This window comes from Ascaphus truei, chromosome 6 (assembly GCF_040206685.1).
Source record: "Ascaphus truei isolate aAscTru1 chromosome 6, aAscTru1.hap1, whole genome shotgun sequence".
Taxonomy (NCBI): domain Eukaryota; kingdom Metazoa; phylum Chordata; class Amphibia; order Anura; family Ascaphidae; genus Ascaphus; species Ascaphus truei.
In genome coordinates, this window is record NC_134488.1 from 81,531,236 (window position 1) to 81,546,806 (window position 15,571).

The window sequence follows — 15,571 nt, forward strand, 5'->3', positions numbered from 1 at the left end:
CAGTGTGGGGTTGATTTTACTGGGATGCAAGAGAGGCTTATGGGATAGGCCAAACCATAATACTGAGTTAAGTTATGGTGAGTTTCTGGGTATGCACCTTAACCCTGGCTGTGCTCAAAGCTGTGACCATGCAGCAAGCTTAAGCCTATAGGGAACCATGTTAAAAATGGTTATTGAGGCAAAAAGTGACACTGTGTGCTCATTTGCATGTCATTTCCCAGAATCCCTTGCTGCAGTGGAAGTGCTGTATGCTGGGTGATAATGGGGAAAGGCGGGGTTGCAGACCTGCCTAAGACATGCAGATGAGCATACAGCTATATTTGCATATTTGCTTTCCTGTGGAGGGTTTTTGTCACTTTTTATACTCACCATAACTTAACTCAGTATTATATATATATATATATATATATATATATATATATATATATATATATATATATATATATATATATATATATATATATATATATATATATATATATATATATATATATATATATATATATACAGTGGTTGACAAATCACCAAAAAATCTACTCGCCACACAAAAAAATCTACTCGCCACCTAGTACCAAACGTGTGCTGCTTGGGCCATTATTTACTCGCCCGGGGGCTAAATCCACTTGCCTGGGGCGAGCAAATGTATAGGTTTGTCGAACACTGTATATATATATATATATATATATATATATATATATATATATATATATATATATATATATATATATATATAGTGGTTAAGTGAGAACAAGGCACTCCGTCAGGTAGATATTGGTGGGTGCAAATCCTATATAAAACAGATAAGCTATACGATACCGTTTGACCGAATATCAGAGGCAGCACTCCAGGAGATAGTCAAAAAGAATTGTATTTAATGTGACATATAAACCAACGTTTCGGTCCTCCACACGGGACCTTTCTCAAGGTAATAAAGAACCATAGGCACTCCGTCTGAATAGAAAAATTGGGTGCAAATCCTGTACAAATAAATAGGCAATACGATACCGCACGTGGACGAATATCAGAGGCAGCACTCCAAATGAATATCAAAAATCCTGTATTATTCAACAAAACATCATATCCATCATACACTGACTACAAAGATAAGTGATTTGTCCTATTGTTGCCTATTTGAGTGCCCTGAATATTTTACATATATATATATATATATATATATATATATATATATATATATCTGTGTAAATATATGGTGTGTGTGTGTACATATACTGTATAAACACACACACCCACACACACACTGTTTATGTAAAAGGTGCATGTAACGTACATTATTACTCTGATGTTGTAATGCACACATTGATACAATAAAGTTTGTTACTGTACATCTATCTGTATGACTGTATATAGTGCATATATGTGTGTGTGTATGTCATGAATAGTATGTGTGGTGCACGGTACATGTGTGATGTGTGCACATCTGTGAATGATGCATGTATCTGGTTTGCACATCTGTGCATGGTGCGTTTATCTGGTCTGCGCATCTGTGTATAATGGGTGTTTCTGGTGTACACATCTGTGTATGGTGCATGTATCTGGTCTGGGTCTCTGTGTACGGTGTGTGGGCCGCTTGGTTCTTGGACCAATTTGTTGGGCTTGCCCCTTAGGCAAAAATTTGCCAGACAGAACCTGCCAATGATGCATAGTATGCATAGTATATACCACATGTAGGTTTCTTTTAAACATATTCAAATAGGTAATTTAAAAATACAGTAGGTTATTGTTGAGAATTAAAACATTCTGCATTGCAATTTCATTGTGTGTAACATTTAAGGAAACAGTCTTTTGTGATGTCAACTCACAAAATGGTAAGGAATCGATGTGATAAAAAGGCAGCATACAGTATGCTGGCTGAATTTCCTGCATCTGAACTGACCTAGTGATTCACTTAAATTGTTTTCGGCTATGATTTGTTTGTATTATTAATAAAAGAAAAGCTAACATAATACCATAGTACTATGTATATGTTTCACATGGAGATATTTCAGACTGCTTTGCAATTTGAGCTAATGGTAAACTACAGTCTTGAAATTCAGATGTGAAATAAAACGTCCTAATTGCATCACAGATCCGTGTATCTCTGGTACAGTATACGTATATGTCGCTGTAGTGTGAAGAGGGCTACTAATGTACGTCTACATACTGTATAGTACTGTATATGAGTTGCTGAATCCATAATAATTGACTGGGGTACCGTAGAGGGGATGGAAGAAGGATGTCAGACATGAGAAAAGAGCAGGAGGAGGTAGGGTTGATGGGTCATTGCTAGAGTAGATTAGACAGAGATAGGGGATTGGCCATTGGAGTCCGGGAGGAGATAGAGGTCAGGAAGGGAGAAGAGCAGGGAAGACAGTGTGATCAGGTGAGTAACTAAAGAGGTCAGAAGGATACAAAGAAGAGGGTCCAACTTCAAAAAGCAGCGAGTCAGTGATTGACATAGTGATTCTTGTACACAGCACAGAGTAACAGTGGGTATGTAGTATTTTTAATGTAAGACGTTATCTCAGGGTTACAAAAAGATAATAATTTGTAAATGAATGTAATATATAGTAGAATAACTATTGAATATCGTAGAGAGCGAAGTCGTGGAAGCGAATATGTTAATTATATATGTTATACATATGATAGACACAGCTAGACTGTAAGCGATCTTTCATCATACTGTATGCAGTGAAGAAAAGAGCTAGGATGCGCATGGTTAGCCGCGGCTCCTGTTGCTACAGTTAACTATTTTACAATATCACCCATTCTGCTTATGCAATGATTCCAGAAAGCCCTAAAACATCCCTGATTCACAGTTCATATTTACAATTGCTGTTATCTCAGATGGACTATAAAACTTACGAGCCTTTAATGGTCTTTGCACTTACCTTCATTCAACTAATACCAGCGCCGTCAGCTGGCAAATCATGCATCGTGCTCTGTGCTATACATCCACCCATTTTTTTGTTCTCTCTCTTACAGTCTAAAAAATAATCTCCAATGATCTAAAGGAGACTGGCTGGAAGATTTGTGCCACAAAGCCCTGGCTGCTAATCGTCAGAACTTCCCTGCTCTGAAACTCAAAATCTCATTTTGCTGCTGACTTCCCTCCGTCATTAAATGCTGTTTAAAGAAAACTCGTTTTCTGCCTTCCCCTTCTTTTGAGAGAGTAGATGTGGACAGGAACATCTGAAGATCAAGACTCTTCGCATACCTCATGAGGCTTAACATTCATTGCCTTCCTCTTCTCTCCATCTCCAATCTGATCATAGTTGTATATTCCACATCAGATTTGCCAAAATTAGAGTAAATATCTATGCAGGAATGTCTTCATTTTTTGGAGCATCTGTGAGTTCTCTGTATCTAAACAGCTAAAATCAACAAGATCTCGAAAGGAATATCTTGCTTGTAAATTGCATTTTCCTTTATCTTTTACAATATCCAGTTTTGGGGCAGCACAAATGGATGAGTGCATGAAGATCTGATCCTTTGATTTGAAACGTGACCATGTGGATAAAACAGCTTTTAGGAATCAGGTAAGGATCTTGGCAAAATAATTTATATTATGTAATGTACATGATGCAGGACAGCATTTGTTTCCAAGCAGCCTAGTGATGTCTTGTAAAGATTACCTATGTGTTTATACACTACGAGCATTATGCTGGATATGGAATGTTCATGTTGGGTGATTGAAGTGAGGCATATGAATTTAAGATGGTAATCTACATTATCATAGTAACATTACAGTTTTGCACTTGAAAAAAGAACAGATCTGCATCTATCTTGTATTAACCTCTCTGAATTGATGATGGAATTCATAGCAGCTGTAGAATCACAGTAAATAAATGCTGATGTTTGTGCTTTTAGTTTTTTGCTAAATTACTTAAAAATACATCTTATGATGCAATGCACTGATATAAGGTCAGCTTTGCCTTGAAAACACGTACAGTACATTAAATATACCTGTAGCACATGCATAGGTACCATCTGTACAGACACATGCTGTATTCAACTATTATTAGTTTGACCACTCCACCAAAATGAAAGCATGGTATGATACTGTCACTGTGTGTTAATATATACATATATGTCCACACCTACAGAGATGTATAATTATCCATGTCTATATACTTTATATTCATCTGTGTATACATATACAAGTATAGATGTTTATACATCATATCTGATATCTTTAAAGTTGCATTATTTTCATACATTATTTAAAAGGATTAGATAAAAAAAATAAAATTCATAGCAATTAAGATTTAAAGAAATATATATTTAAAATGTCAGTACAATCCATGTTTTGTTCAATAACTACATTCCTCTTTTACTTATCCAATGTATCAACATTGTATTAACAGGCAAGTCAATAATCTATTTATACAGGGAGACGTTTGTTTTTTTTTGTATGTGGAACGAGCAAGAGCACATTCTGGGTATCATTTTGATATTGTCTTTCAAGAACTGATTGTAAAGAGTTAAATAAAAAATGTTGGTCTTTAGTTTGCCACTAGGGTGCACTAGACTCCAGCTTTGGAGAAAATCCTGTAATCACAGGTTATAAATTCCAGATGAGCTAAGTGTGCCCGGTGCTGTGTATGATAATTTGAAACATCAAGAGCAAAATAAGGCCCTTTTAATGGTTATATCCAATTAAACCCATTGTTATAGGTGACATGGCTTCTACTTAAAAATTCAGTAGACTTTTCCTTTGCTCGTTTGATCAATCCAATGTTTTTCAAATCGGTGTGCCTGGTTTTTTTTTGTTTTTTTTTAAGAAAATAACATGTTTACCATTACCATTTAACATTTTTGGAGTTATGTATTGCAGAATTTTCTCTGAGTTCATCATATTATTCGCTTGCATTTTCATGAAAACTAGTTCCAGTCTAGTTCTCTTTTATAATGCAGTCAGAGATGTGCTCACAGGGTGCAATGCCCTTCCAGTGCTATATAAATATTGGTGAAATACCAACAAGTCAACATAAGTATAATGGTAAAATAAAAAGAACAATATATTTAAGGTGTAATTGTTTTTCTTTCGTATAATAAAAACAATTACAATTTACAACCTACAGTAGAATCAAATGAACATTGCAAAAATTACTCTTTAGGATTCTAATGCATTTGATATGGTCTTGATGAGTATAAACAATGGGTGGATAAGTATTAACTGTAAATTATATTGAATGTTTGTGATCAGATAATTAGTAAAACAATATGGATTTAATATTTTCTAAGTATCCAGTAGGAAATTAAGAGCGTGAAATAAATCAGCTGCCTTCTTTATCTTTTCAAAAAGTATTATCTTCCTTTTCTTTTTGTGGGTTCCTTTTTTAGATGTGCGCAGTATGATTTATACTGTATATTGTTTAGGTTATTGCATCTTTGTACCCATAAATCCCATCAAACATGTACGCTAGTTACAGTATGCAACTAAAATCAAGAGGATAGCAGGATGTGAGTAACCTTCATTAAAATCATTTTTGATTGGTCTCTTAACCTTTTTATTGTATTGATAGAACACATTTCCTTGCACTTTGCCAAAACAAATTTTAAGATAGATTACAGTTTATTTTTATTTTTCTCAAGTAACCAAAGAAAAAAAACCTTTGATATTTTCATTTGCACTAATGTACTGTACGTCTAATGATTTATTAGATAGTAAACATTTCAATGTACCTGTAACGTGTAATGTTGTCAACTTAGGCACTGTAACTCTCAATGTATTTTTTCCTGGTGAAATATTTTTATTTAAAAATGTGTTATAATTGTTACATTTTATACATGCAAAATACAATATGTAGCATTAACAAGCCAGGAATAATTCCTACTAAAACAAAAAAAGATATACATATTGGGAATTTACATCTTTCTGTGTTAAGTTTTGCTAATTAAAGAGCATAAATTGACCATAGATATAGACCCGTTGGCATGTTTTGTCTGTCCATAAAAAAGTTGAAGTTTTAATTCCCAGTTTATAATGTCTCAGTCAATGCAGGACTTGAGAGCTTAAAGCAATAGCAGCTCAGCACTGACCACTTGTGCTAAATTGCAGACCTGGTGGCATTAACTAGATGAGCCTAATATTCTTCCTCTGAGACTGTAAATAAGTTTGTGCTGTGGGTTGCTGACATCCACCCACACTCAGCCTAATTACTTTGCTTGGTTGCTTTCAGTACATCTCATCTCCATTTGTTTGTTTGACTCAAGTTTATGCTCTACAGTTTGTGACGAGTGAGTGGCACTACTGCTAGAAAATAAAAGGGATTTCATGGACCTGGGGTAATCATTGAATCCTTATTACTATGTAACAAATATTGAGAAACTGCAAAGCAGGATGATGTTGGTTACAAGCAAGGCTGCTCATCTGGAGTGTAAGAAAAATATGCCAGAAATGCAATACAGCATCTCAGTCTGTGGAACAGCACTTAAATGCAGCAATCACTCTAAATTAATCCAAACAAATTGAAAATCATAACCAAAGGGATGCTTTCAAAGGAGACCCCCCACTCCCACCCCAGAAGTGCCATTGCTACATTCACCCATTGAAATATTCCCTGTAAGTCTTTAATTCTTCATGGTATTATATTAGTGTTAAGAGAAATAAGGAGTGAGGTAGTGTGGTACTAATAGGACCACTGGAAGGATTGCCAGTGAGTAAGATGTGAAAAGATGTTCTAGCGCTGCTGGACCAGACCTGCCAAAGGGCGACAGCCTTTACCGTTGTCCCAGTTGCTTTTGGGGCCCGGCCATGCTGGGGGCAGGGAAAAGCAAGAGAAAGACATGCTGCTGAAGATGAGAGAGAAATACATGTTGGGTGCGGAGAATAGGGAGAAAGATATGCTGGGGTTGGGAGAGGGAGGGGAGACAGACATGTTGGGGGAGGATGACAGGGAAAGATATGCTGAGGAGAGAGGAGAGAGAATGACATCCTGGGGGGAAAAGAGAGAGAAAACCTTACATTATGGGGCGGGGGGGGGGGGGAGGAGAAAGAAATGCTTGGTGGGAAGAGAGAAGATAAATAGTGTTGGGTGGGGGGAGCAGACAGAAAGATATGATGGGGTTTGGGGAGGGAGGGGAGAGAGACATGCTTGGCGAGGAGGGCAGGGAAATAAATGCGGGGGAAGAGGGGAGATAAAGACATCCTGGGGTAGAAAAGGGAGAAGTATAGTACATTCTGGGGGGGGGGGGGGGGGGAGGGGGTGGAGAAGAGAAAGACATGCTGGTGGAAGAGAGCAGATACATAAATGTATGTTGGGTAGAGAGAAAAATATGCTGGAGGAAGAAGGAGTGAAATGCAGAATGTTGGGGGACAGGGGAGAGATGCTGGGGGAGAGAAGAGAGGGAGAGAAGAGAGGGAGAGAAGAGAGGGAGACATGCTGGGGCGAGTGGAGAGAGAGAGATGGAGAGGAGAGAGAAAGACATGCTTGGGGGAGAGAGAAGAGGGGAAGACATACTGGGGGAAGAGGAGAAAGAAATGCTGGAGAGAGGAGAGTAAGACATGTTGGAAGGGGAGAAGAGAGAGACATGGGAGAAAAAAGAAACATGAATGTTAAAGAACATTACACGAAGGAGAAAATAAGAGAGAGTCGAGGGTGGGGATGAAGAAATAGACAAGGGAGAAAAGAAATCGAGAAACAAATTAGGGAAGGAAATAAGAAAAAATACATTGGAGGAAGGAAAATAGTGAATAACATGAAGGGGAAATAAGAGCAATGAATGAGGAGGGGATAACAGAGAGCGACACACAGGGAAAAGATGGACTGACATGAAGGCTGTGTGAGAGACTATGGGAAAAATATATATGAAGTGAGTGCATGTCCTGGCGGCCTCTCTTGATTTTGAATAAATTTGTGTCTTTTACATACAGTATTATGCTATGGAGCTGGCACTTCTTTTTCTCTTGTTCATATATATATATATATATTATAATATTATTATTATTATTTATGACAAGAAGGATCTTCAATGTTCAATGTTTCAGTCCTAATACATAGACCATTCTCAAGAAAGATCCATGTATATACTGTAAATATACATGTACAGTATATACTGGCTTTACTTTAACTTAACTTTTACTTCACTGCCAATTAATGAAAATTCCTTAGATCGATACGCACGCATACACATTCTTACATATATAAACATGTATCTGAGATCATGTTTGTTGAAAAAAGTGTGTTATGAGTAGGATTAGCATTCTTCTTTCAACATCTGGATCCATTTACAGTAGTAGGATTCCAAAGATTAATATTTTAATAAAAATCAGCATAATCTTCAGAAAATTGTTTACAACAAAGTTTACAATGTTTGCCTCATATTATCGTTAAGAGCTGCGTCAAAGCTTGGAGTGGTTCAAAACTAGAGATATACTGTACAAAATATTTGTACACGTTTGCAAATATTGAATATTGTACATACTGCAAAAAATAGGTATCACGGCGCAAACTGGGTGAATAATAAAGGTGATAGCAATAAAACTGTGCAAATATTACTCAAGACCAAACATATCACTGATCTCACGCAGCAATTTCCTCCATTCTGGTATAGTAATAGTAGACGTAATCTTGTTTGTAGCAAATCTCATATAGGGAAAAATAATATGCAATAGTGTATTAACGTTTTACTATATGATAACATACAACACAGAGGGGAAAGGATAACACACACTTTCCCCACTGTTAAAAAAATAGTGAGCTACTTGAGGCGCACTCCAACCCAGCCCCGTCACATCTCGGCTGCACGTCCCCTGTGCACGCCCCTGCGCACGCAACTACATGGCCATAAATCACCAAGCCCAGCAGAGCGCGTGACGTCACCGCGCACGAGTGCCAGGGCTCTCACCCCATGCCCGACTGCAGCCTAAATGTTATAGCATCAACTTGATCTAACCTATTCTACTTGCTCATTTACATACTAAATTTGCATATCACACAGACATACAACAAACAAAAGAAACTGCTGCAGAAATTTTTTCTCACAGTTTAGACTTGCAGAAACATTTTAATGACTATGGCAAGATGTGTTTATGAGAGAAATACAAATCTGTAGTTCTCAAGTTTAATAATAAAACATATATTAAAAGACATACATTATTTTGACAAAAGCGGCTCGTTTGTAAGATATGAGAGTACAATTTACTGTACTGCAAATAAAATTACTAAAGCAGATTGCTTGTACTCTTAATACATATTTTGTAGTAAAGAATGTTGCACTTACCTTTTTGCAGCCTCCTTTTTCAGCGTCACAATGCATTTCCATGACAACGGGACATCATGTTGCATGCAGGAGAAGGGGCAACAAGTGTTTTGTCTGTCCGGGGTGTGGTACAGTCTTGGTCCAGCACTGTGTGTACAGATGGGGCGTGCGTATATACATGTATGTGTGTATAGATGTATATGTGTATATATGGTGTGTGTGTGTGGTTTTGTATATACTGTATGAAGTGTATATGTATAAATGTATGTGTGTATATATTGTGCATGTGTATAGATGTATATATGCAATGCTCGACAAATCGGCTCACCCCTCTCCTGGGGCGAATGGATTTTGTGAACTGGCAAGGCAGCGGCAGGGCTGACGACATACTGGACCGGAAGAAGAAGCTGTTGGCTGGAGAAAATGATCACTTGGTCAGCAGGGCAGTACGAGGCGTTTGATGGCTAAAGGGGGCAGTGGAGATGACGGCAGAAGCAGGAAAGTATTCATATCCATGTGAGCAGCAGGAGAAAAGCCGGCTGCGGTCCGACCCGGAAGTCTTCAGTAAAGTCACTGAAGACTTCCGGGTTGAACCGCAGGGGCACACTCCTACCCAGCTTGTCTCCTGATGCTCACATGAATATGAATACTTTCCTGCTGCTTCTGCCACCCCCCTTGTTCTACATATATGTTGTGCTTATAGGCTTTTTTTCCCTTGCCTTGGGTATTAGGGGTCCATCAGTATCTTGATAGGGGATTTCCCCTGTCTGATACATATTCTATCACAGGAGGATGTCAGGGTTTGTTTTAATATTTTTTGTATTTTATGTTTGATTATTTGTGCTGTTTAATAAATCATAATTTTCTTTGATATTTGTTCTGAGAATACTTGAGTGCTGAGTTGGGACGCTTTTCCTTTTCTTTTCATTGTTATATTACTTCTAGTCCTAGGCAAGTTAGTGGTTATTATATTACTAATTTAAGTACTCATTATTTGCTTAGTCTGTTGCAGGCAGTTTGTCTTGCTGTAATATATATATATATATATATATATATATATATATATATATATATATATATATACATACATACATACATACAGTACATGGTACCAATACCTCTACATCAAAATATGGAAAACACCACATTGTACCGTACTCAAGGCTTCATTCAATGTACCATCGCCGGAAAAAGAGATCAGAGATCTCCAAAGCACGCACAAATAAAAGCATTTCCTTAGCCACAGAACGGTATTGTCTATTTATTATTGAATATATATATATAATCAAAAATTAATAGACGATACCGTTCTGTATCGTCTGTACCGTTATATATATAATATATATATAACGTGTGTGTGTGTGTGTGTGTGTGTGTGTGTGTGTGTGTGCGTGCGTGCGTGTGTGTGTGTGTGTGGTAGACAGTAGATAGTACATAGTCTGTGGCACGCACAGCCAGAATAGCTGAACAGGGTGAACCTGAAACTGAGTGTCAAAAAGTAGAAAAAAATGTGAAATACAGTACTAATTTATTTAATCAACGTTTCTGTTTTATACAGCTTCCTTGAGAAAGGCTTAAATATAAGCCAAAACGTTGATTATATAAATCACTATGTTGCATTTTTCTCAAATCATGTGAGTGCTTGAATTTTCTCTACATACAGTATGTGTGTGTGTGTGTATATATATATATATATATATATATATATATATATATATATATATATATATATATATATATATATATATATATATATATAAACATATAAAGTAGCGCCAATGTGATAAATTAAATATAAAATAACCTGATAGGAAAAAAGTGACAGGAGGTGAATGTAGTGAAAATATTAGTGCACAATTAATAATATAATGCTAAAAATATTAAATACAAACAATGATATATAAATGAAGTTATAAGAACCAGTTCTTTTAGAAAAGTCCATCAGATATTTGATAATTAGATATGGTATGGGGGTCTCCGGCAGCTCTCCAAAGGATTAACCACATACGATTATGGCCTAGAGGAGAAAGAAAAGCGTAAAAATGTACATTTAATGATGGGAAAGGAGGGAGGGAGAAGAAATTCACTCACAAGGGTAAATATAAAATGTGCAATTGTGAATAATTATCAACGCCAATGTCACGATCGTGCTCGCCACAATCCGGGACCGGGCCGCGGGGCTGAGTTGGGGATATGAAAACACAGACCTTAGGCCTCGAAGCCGGTTCAGGGTTGCGCAGTCCATAGTCAAACATAGCCAGGTCAGGATTGGAGAAAGCAGGGTTAACATTGTCCAGGCAGGGGTCAAGGCAGGCGGCACAGGAGCGGTGGCCGAGGATACGAGCCGAGGTCATCATCAGGCAATCCTTTGTGAAACTACTTCAGCATAGAAGGCAAGAACCTTGCGTGAAGGCACTTCAGCGAAGGTGCTGCAGCGCGACAGGGAAAGTTCAGGAGTCACAGGAACAAGAAGCTTCAGTACAGGGACTTCAGCACAGGAACAAACTCCACTTGGAGGAAGCAGGAACCAGAAGCCACAGTGCTGGGAATACAACGCTTCAGCATGGGAAGACATGAAAAGTTCAGAGAAGCCGCTTCCGCGTGGCAGGGTTTTTGGAAGGAGGGAACAGGAACAGAGAAGGATGAAGGCCACAGGAACCAGGGGTGCAGACACGCCACAGGAAACACTTGGGGAACCAACGTAGCCGCTTCAGCACGGCGAAGGCAAAGTCTGCCAGGAACAAGGAAAGTAGTGCCGGGGCTACTATGCAAAAAGGCCTTGGGAAGCTGGGGAGTAGGAGCAGGAGACAAGGCACAAAGAGGCCTAGCAGGCCAAACAGAGAGTCTGTGACAAGCACAGATACTTGCAACTGGTATTGCAAAATCTACGTCCAGCAACTTCCTGAGGGCAGGGCAGTATCTAAATAGGGTAAAGAGAATAGTCCAGGCACACGGTCTTATCACAATGTAGACAATTTAATCCAGCATAAATCCAATGTTTCGACTGCACACAGGCAGCCTTTGTCAAGGTGAGAGCTATTTTATTACTCTGACTACTGTGTTGCAGCAGGACAAGCATGTTATCCCACCGTTGTAATGCACCAACTGATACAATAACGTATATGTTGTTTGTGTATATGTATATAATACATGCGTAGTATGTGTGGTTCATGGTACGTGTGTGATTGGAACATATATAGTGTTTGTTCATTCTGCGTGTATCTGGTGTGTGTATCTAGTCTGTGCGTATGTGGTATTTGTGTACATATGTATATGATGTGCGTGTTTATCGTACGTCTGTATGTCTATGTTGTGTGTGCGTATGTATGGTGCATGTATCTAGTATCTGCATCTGTGTATGGTGCATATATCTGGTGTGCACATCTGTGTATGGTGCATGTATCTGCTGTGCACATCTGCGTAGGGTGTGTGCATCTGGTGTGCGCATCTGTGTATGGTGTGTGTATTTCGTGTGCGTATCTGTGAACAGTATAGTGCATCTATCTGGTGTGCGCATCTGTGTATATAGTGTGTGGGCTGCCTGGTTCTTGGGCCAGTTTGTTGGGCTTGCCCGCCGGCTAAAATTTGCCAGCCAGCCCCTGATAGCAAGTACATACATTATGAATTGTATCTTGCATTGGGCTTATCAGCCAAATATTTTTTTGGGTTGCAAGTGATGTGAGTTTCGTCCTTTTACCTCTATTTAAGATAGCCATCCCCAGTCATATGCACTTTTTGCTGTTACTTTGAAATCCTGCAATTCTGTCCCTCTGATCATTTTCCAGGTATACTATTTACTAACCCCAAATGTAGACGGAATAAATAGGCCCAAATGTCATTTCCCAAAATGAATTAATTAATCTATTGTACCAGTCTGCTTAATACAGTATGCAACAAATTATAAATTTAGTGCCAAAATCACAAGTCTTTCTTGCTAACAGTGTCCTCCCTGTATTGGATGATGTTGCACAGACTTAAGGAATGGCCACTTTCTAACAGTACAACGTAATAATAATGCTCAAAAGCCTATCTCATCATATTCATTGAGGTGGTCTTACAAGTCTAAACTGTAGGAAATTATATTTTAGGTACAATACTTTGTTTAGCTCTTTGAAAATGTGTGCACCATGCAATTTTTTTGTTTAATTGAGCAAGTAGAATATGTTAACTTGTGTTATGAGAGGGAGAGAGACAATTAAAAGGAATTAAAAACTGGTGCTCTCGCTGTATTCAACAAGAATGTTACAGTATATGCAAAAATATGTCAATTATATATTTTCAAGCAGTTTTCATGCAAAAGTCGTTTGATTGAGAGACACGTAATTTGGTTCACACCAAGTTGAAGCAGTTATTATTATTGGTGGGATTTAACTTCATTATCTATCTCTAACTAGTGAAAACATTTGTGAAACTTTCACAAACATACACAAATCTTAAACCCATCTTGAAACATTCGCACATCTCTGCTTCTAACTCGAGTTCCTTACGTATATTTGGACAGGTCATCTGGTTTCCTATTAATGCTTCTACTTCTAATAATACTATAAATAACACTTACTGTTATCATTTATATGCATATATAATTATATATGCACACACAACATGCACATAAAGCCAGCTTTGTTTTACCTACTGATAACATAGAATATCCAGTCATAATGCAGAATATCACAGAGTTTACACTGTATTCAATGGCAGTTATAATACAGATTATTACAGAATATTCACCCATAATGCACCAGTGGGAGCAGTAACCCTTGGTACTTGTCATCTGCACAATGATGTTTCTAATAGTGTAATATATGAGTAGAAATGATAGGGTCAATTATATACATGTCACCATATTAAGTATGAAAGAAACCAATAAATGGAAATAAGTCTGTTACATGAGACCGTTTCTAATGGAAATCAGTTTGATTGATTCAGGGGAAAGCTCCTAATTGACATTGGTACTGTAGCAAGAAGTACTCAGTGGAGAACCTCAGTACGTAAAAATATGTATGTTTTAAGTGTAACTAAAGGAAATTGTTAACCTTATACCAGCTTACTCAAGCAAATGTATATGATTTTTTAAAATTAAATACTGTCTGCTTATTTTTTGCATCAAAAATAATATTCCCCAATACATTTTTGATCTTTACTGTAAACATGGGATCTTAGGCCGCGGTCCCAGTCTGCACTGTAACTCGTGCACCCGGCGGGGTGGCAGCACGTGCACAGCGCTTCACTGCGATGTGCAGTCTTTGCCAGATGCATGGGTTTTCGAGGGGAGCGTGGTGTGGGTTTTGCAGGGGCGTGGCCATGAACTCACGCAGATAGTTCGCCCTCATTGGCCGAACCACCGTGGGGGGCGTGGCCACCCTCCGTTGCAAGTTCTTAACACAACTTTGCTGTCTTTTGAAAAACTGGTAGTAGAGCACAGCTGCCAAATGCGCGCGAAGACACATAATGGGCCCAGCCCCATTGAGGTGTGGTACTTATTCGTGCAGCACAGCCTTTGCTTTACAATAAGTAAGCAAAAGTGTTCTGAATTCTGAAATGTAGTTGTTGTTCACAGAACTAGTAAATTATATTTGAGAGAATCAGTAACTCCTGCTAACTTGGATCATTAATAAATCTTGTAAATATTCCTCCTTAATGAGAAGATAAAAGATGGTGTTATACAATTGATTAACCCCTTAATGATATACACTAAATCAAAGCCAATCACTTGCAGTGTTTGCATTCAATGTGACTGTGATAACATTTTTATATCGCTACTCATTTTCTTTAGGAAACTACATTTTGTAAAACCAACTTGTAGTTTCACAATATTTTATTTGCATGTTTTCCTTTTTGTTATTGTACTATATCTTTACAAAAGATACAAAAACACAATGCTTTATCAAACCATGGTACACTTTTTTTTTAGCAAATACGTTATTTTGTTGCATATTACTGTAGATTTGCTAATGTGTCCAAAAGGGCTTGGAAAATGATTTACATAATTTCAATAAATTACGTAAAATAAGTCGCTCAAAGAGGCACTCCCAGTGACCATTAAAAAATAGGATTGAAGTAGGGGATCTCTACGGAGCTGACCCACATTAATTTCAGTCCTGGGAACCCCTTGCCTCCCAGGATACTTACCTCTGTAGGGGGTGCCGGTAGCAGCACAAACGGACTATTTGGGGCTAATGAAATTGCGTCTTTAAATCTCCAATGTTCTGTGGGTGAATAGGAAACCGTTATGTCATCCTTTGTGGCTTCCTATTGACCCAAGTGTTGCAGGACAATTAAAAAGCAGAGAGGTACCAGCACCCCCTATGGAGGTAAATATCTTGGGAAGCAGGAGGTCCCTGGAGCTGAAATTCAGCTCCAAAGACCC

General features: G+C 37.9%; 1 protein-coding gene across 6 annotated transcripts in view; it reads left to right on the forward strand.

The window, feature by feature from the left end:
- The first annotated feature begins 2,269 nt into the window (after positions 1-2,269).
- AJAP1 (adherens junctions associated protein 1) overlaps positions 2,270-15,571 on the forward strand; it is a 434,689-nt gene continuing 421,387 nt past the window's right edge. For 4 of the 6 annotated variants that reach the window (XM_075604941.1, XM_075604940.1, XM_075604938.1 and 1 more), the window contains exons 1-2: positions 2,275-2,490; positions 2,983-3,536. In XM_075604941.1, the coding sequence (XP_075461056.1) occupies positions 3,508-3,536 (29 nt within the window). In that variant the 5' untranslated portion in view covers positions 2,275-2,490; positions 2,983-3,507. Of the gene's footprint in view, positions 2,491-2,982; positions 3,537-15,571 lie in introns of all 6 variants that reach the window. The other 2 variants (XM_075604936.1, XM_075604935.1) reach the window with 2 other exon arrangements.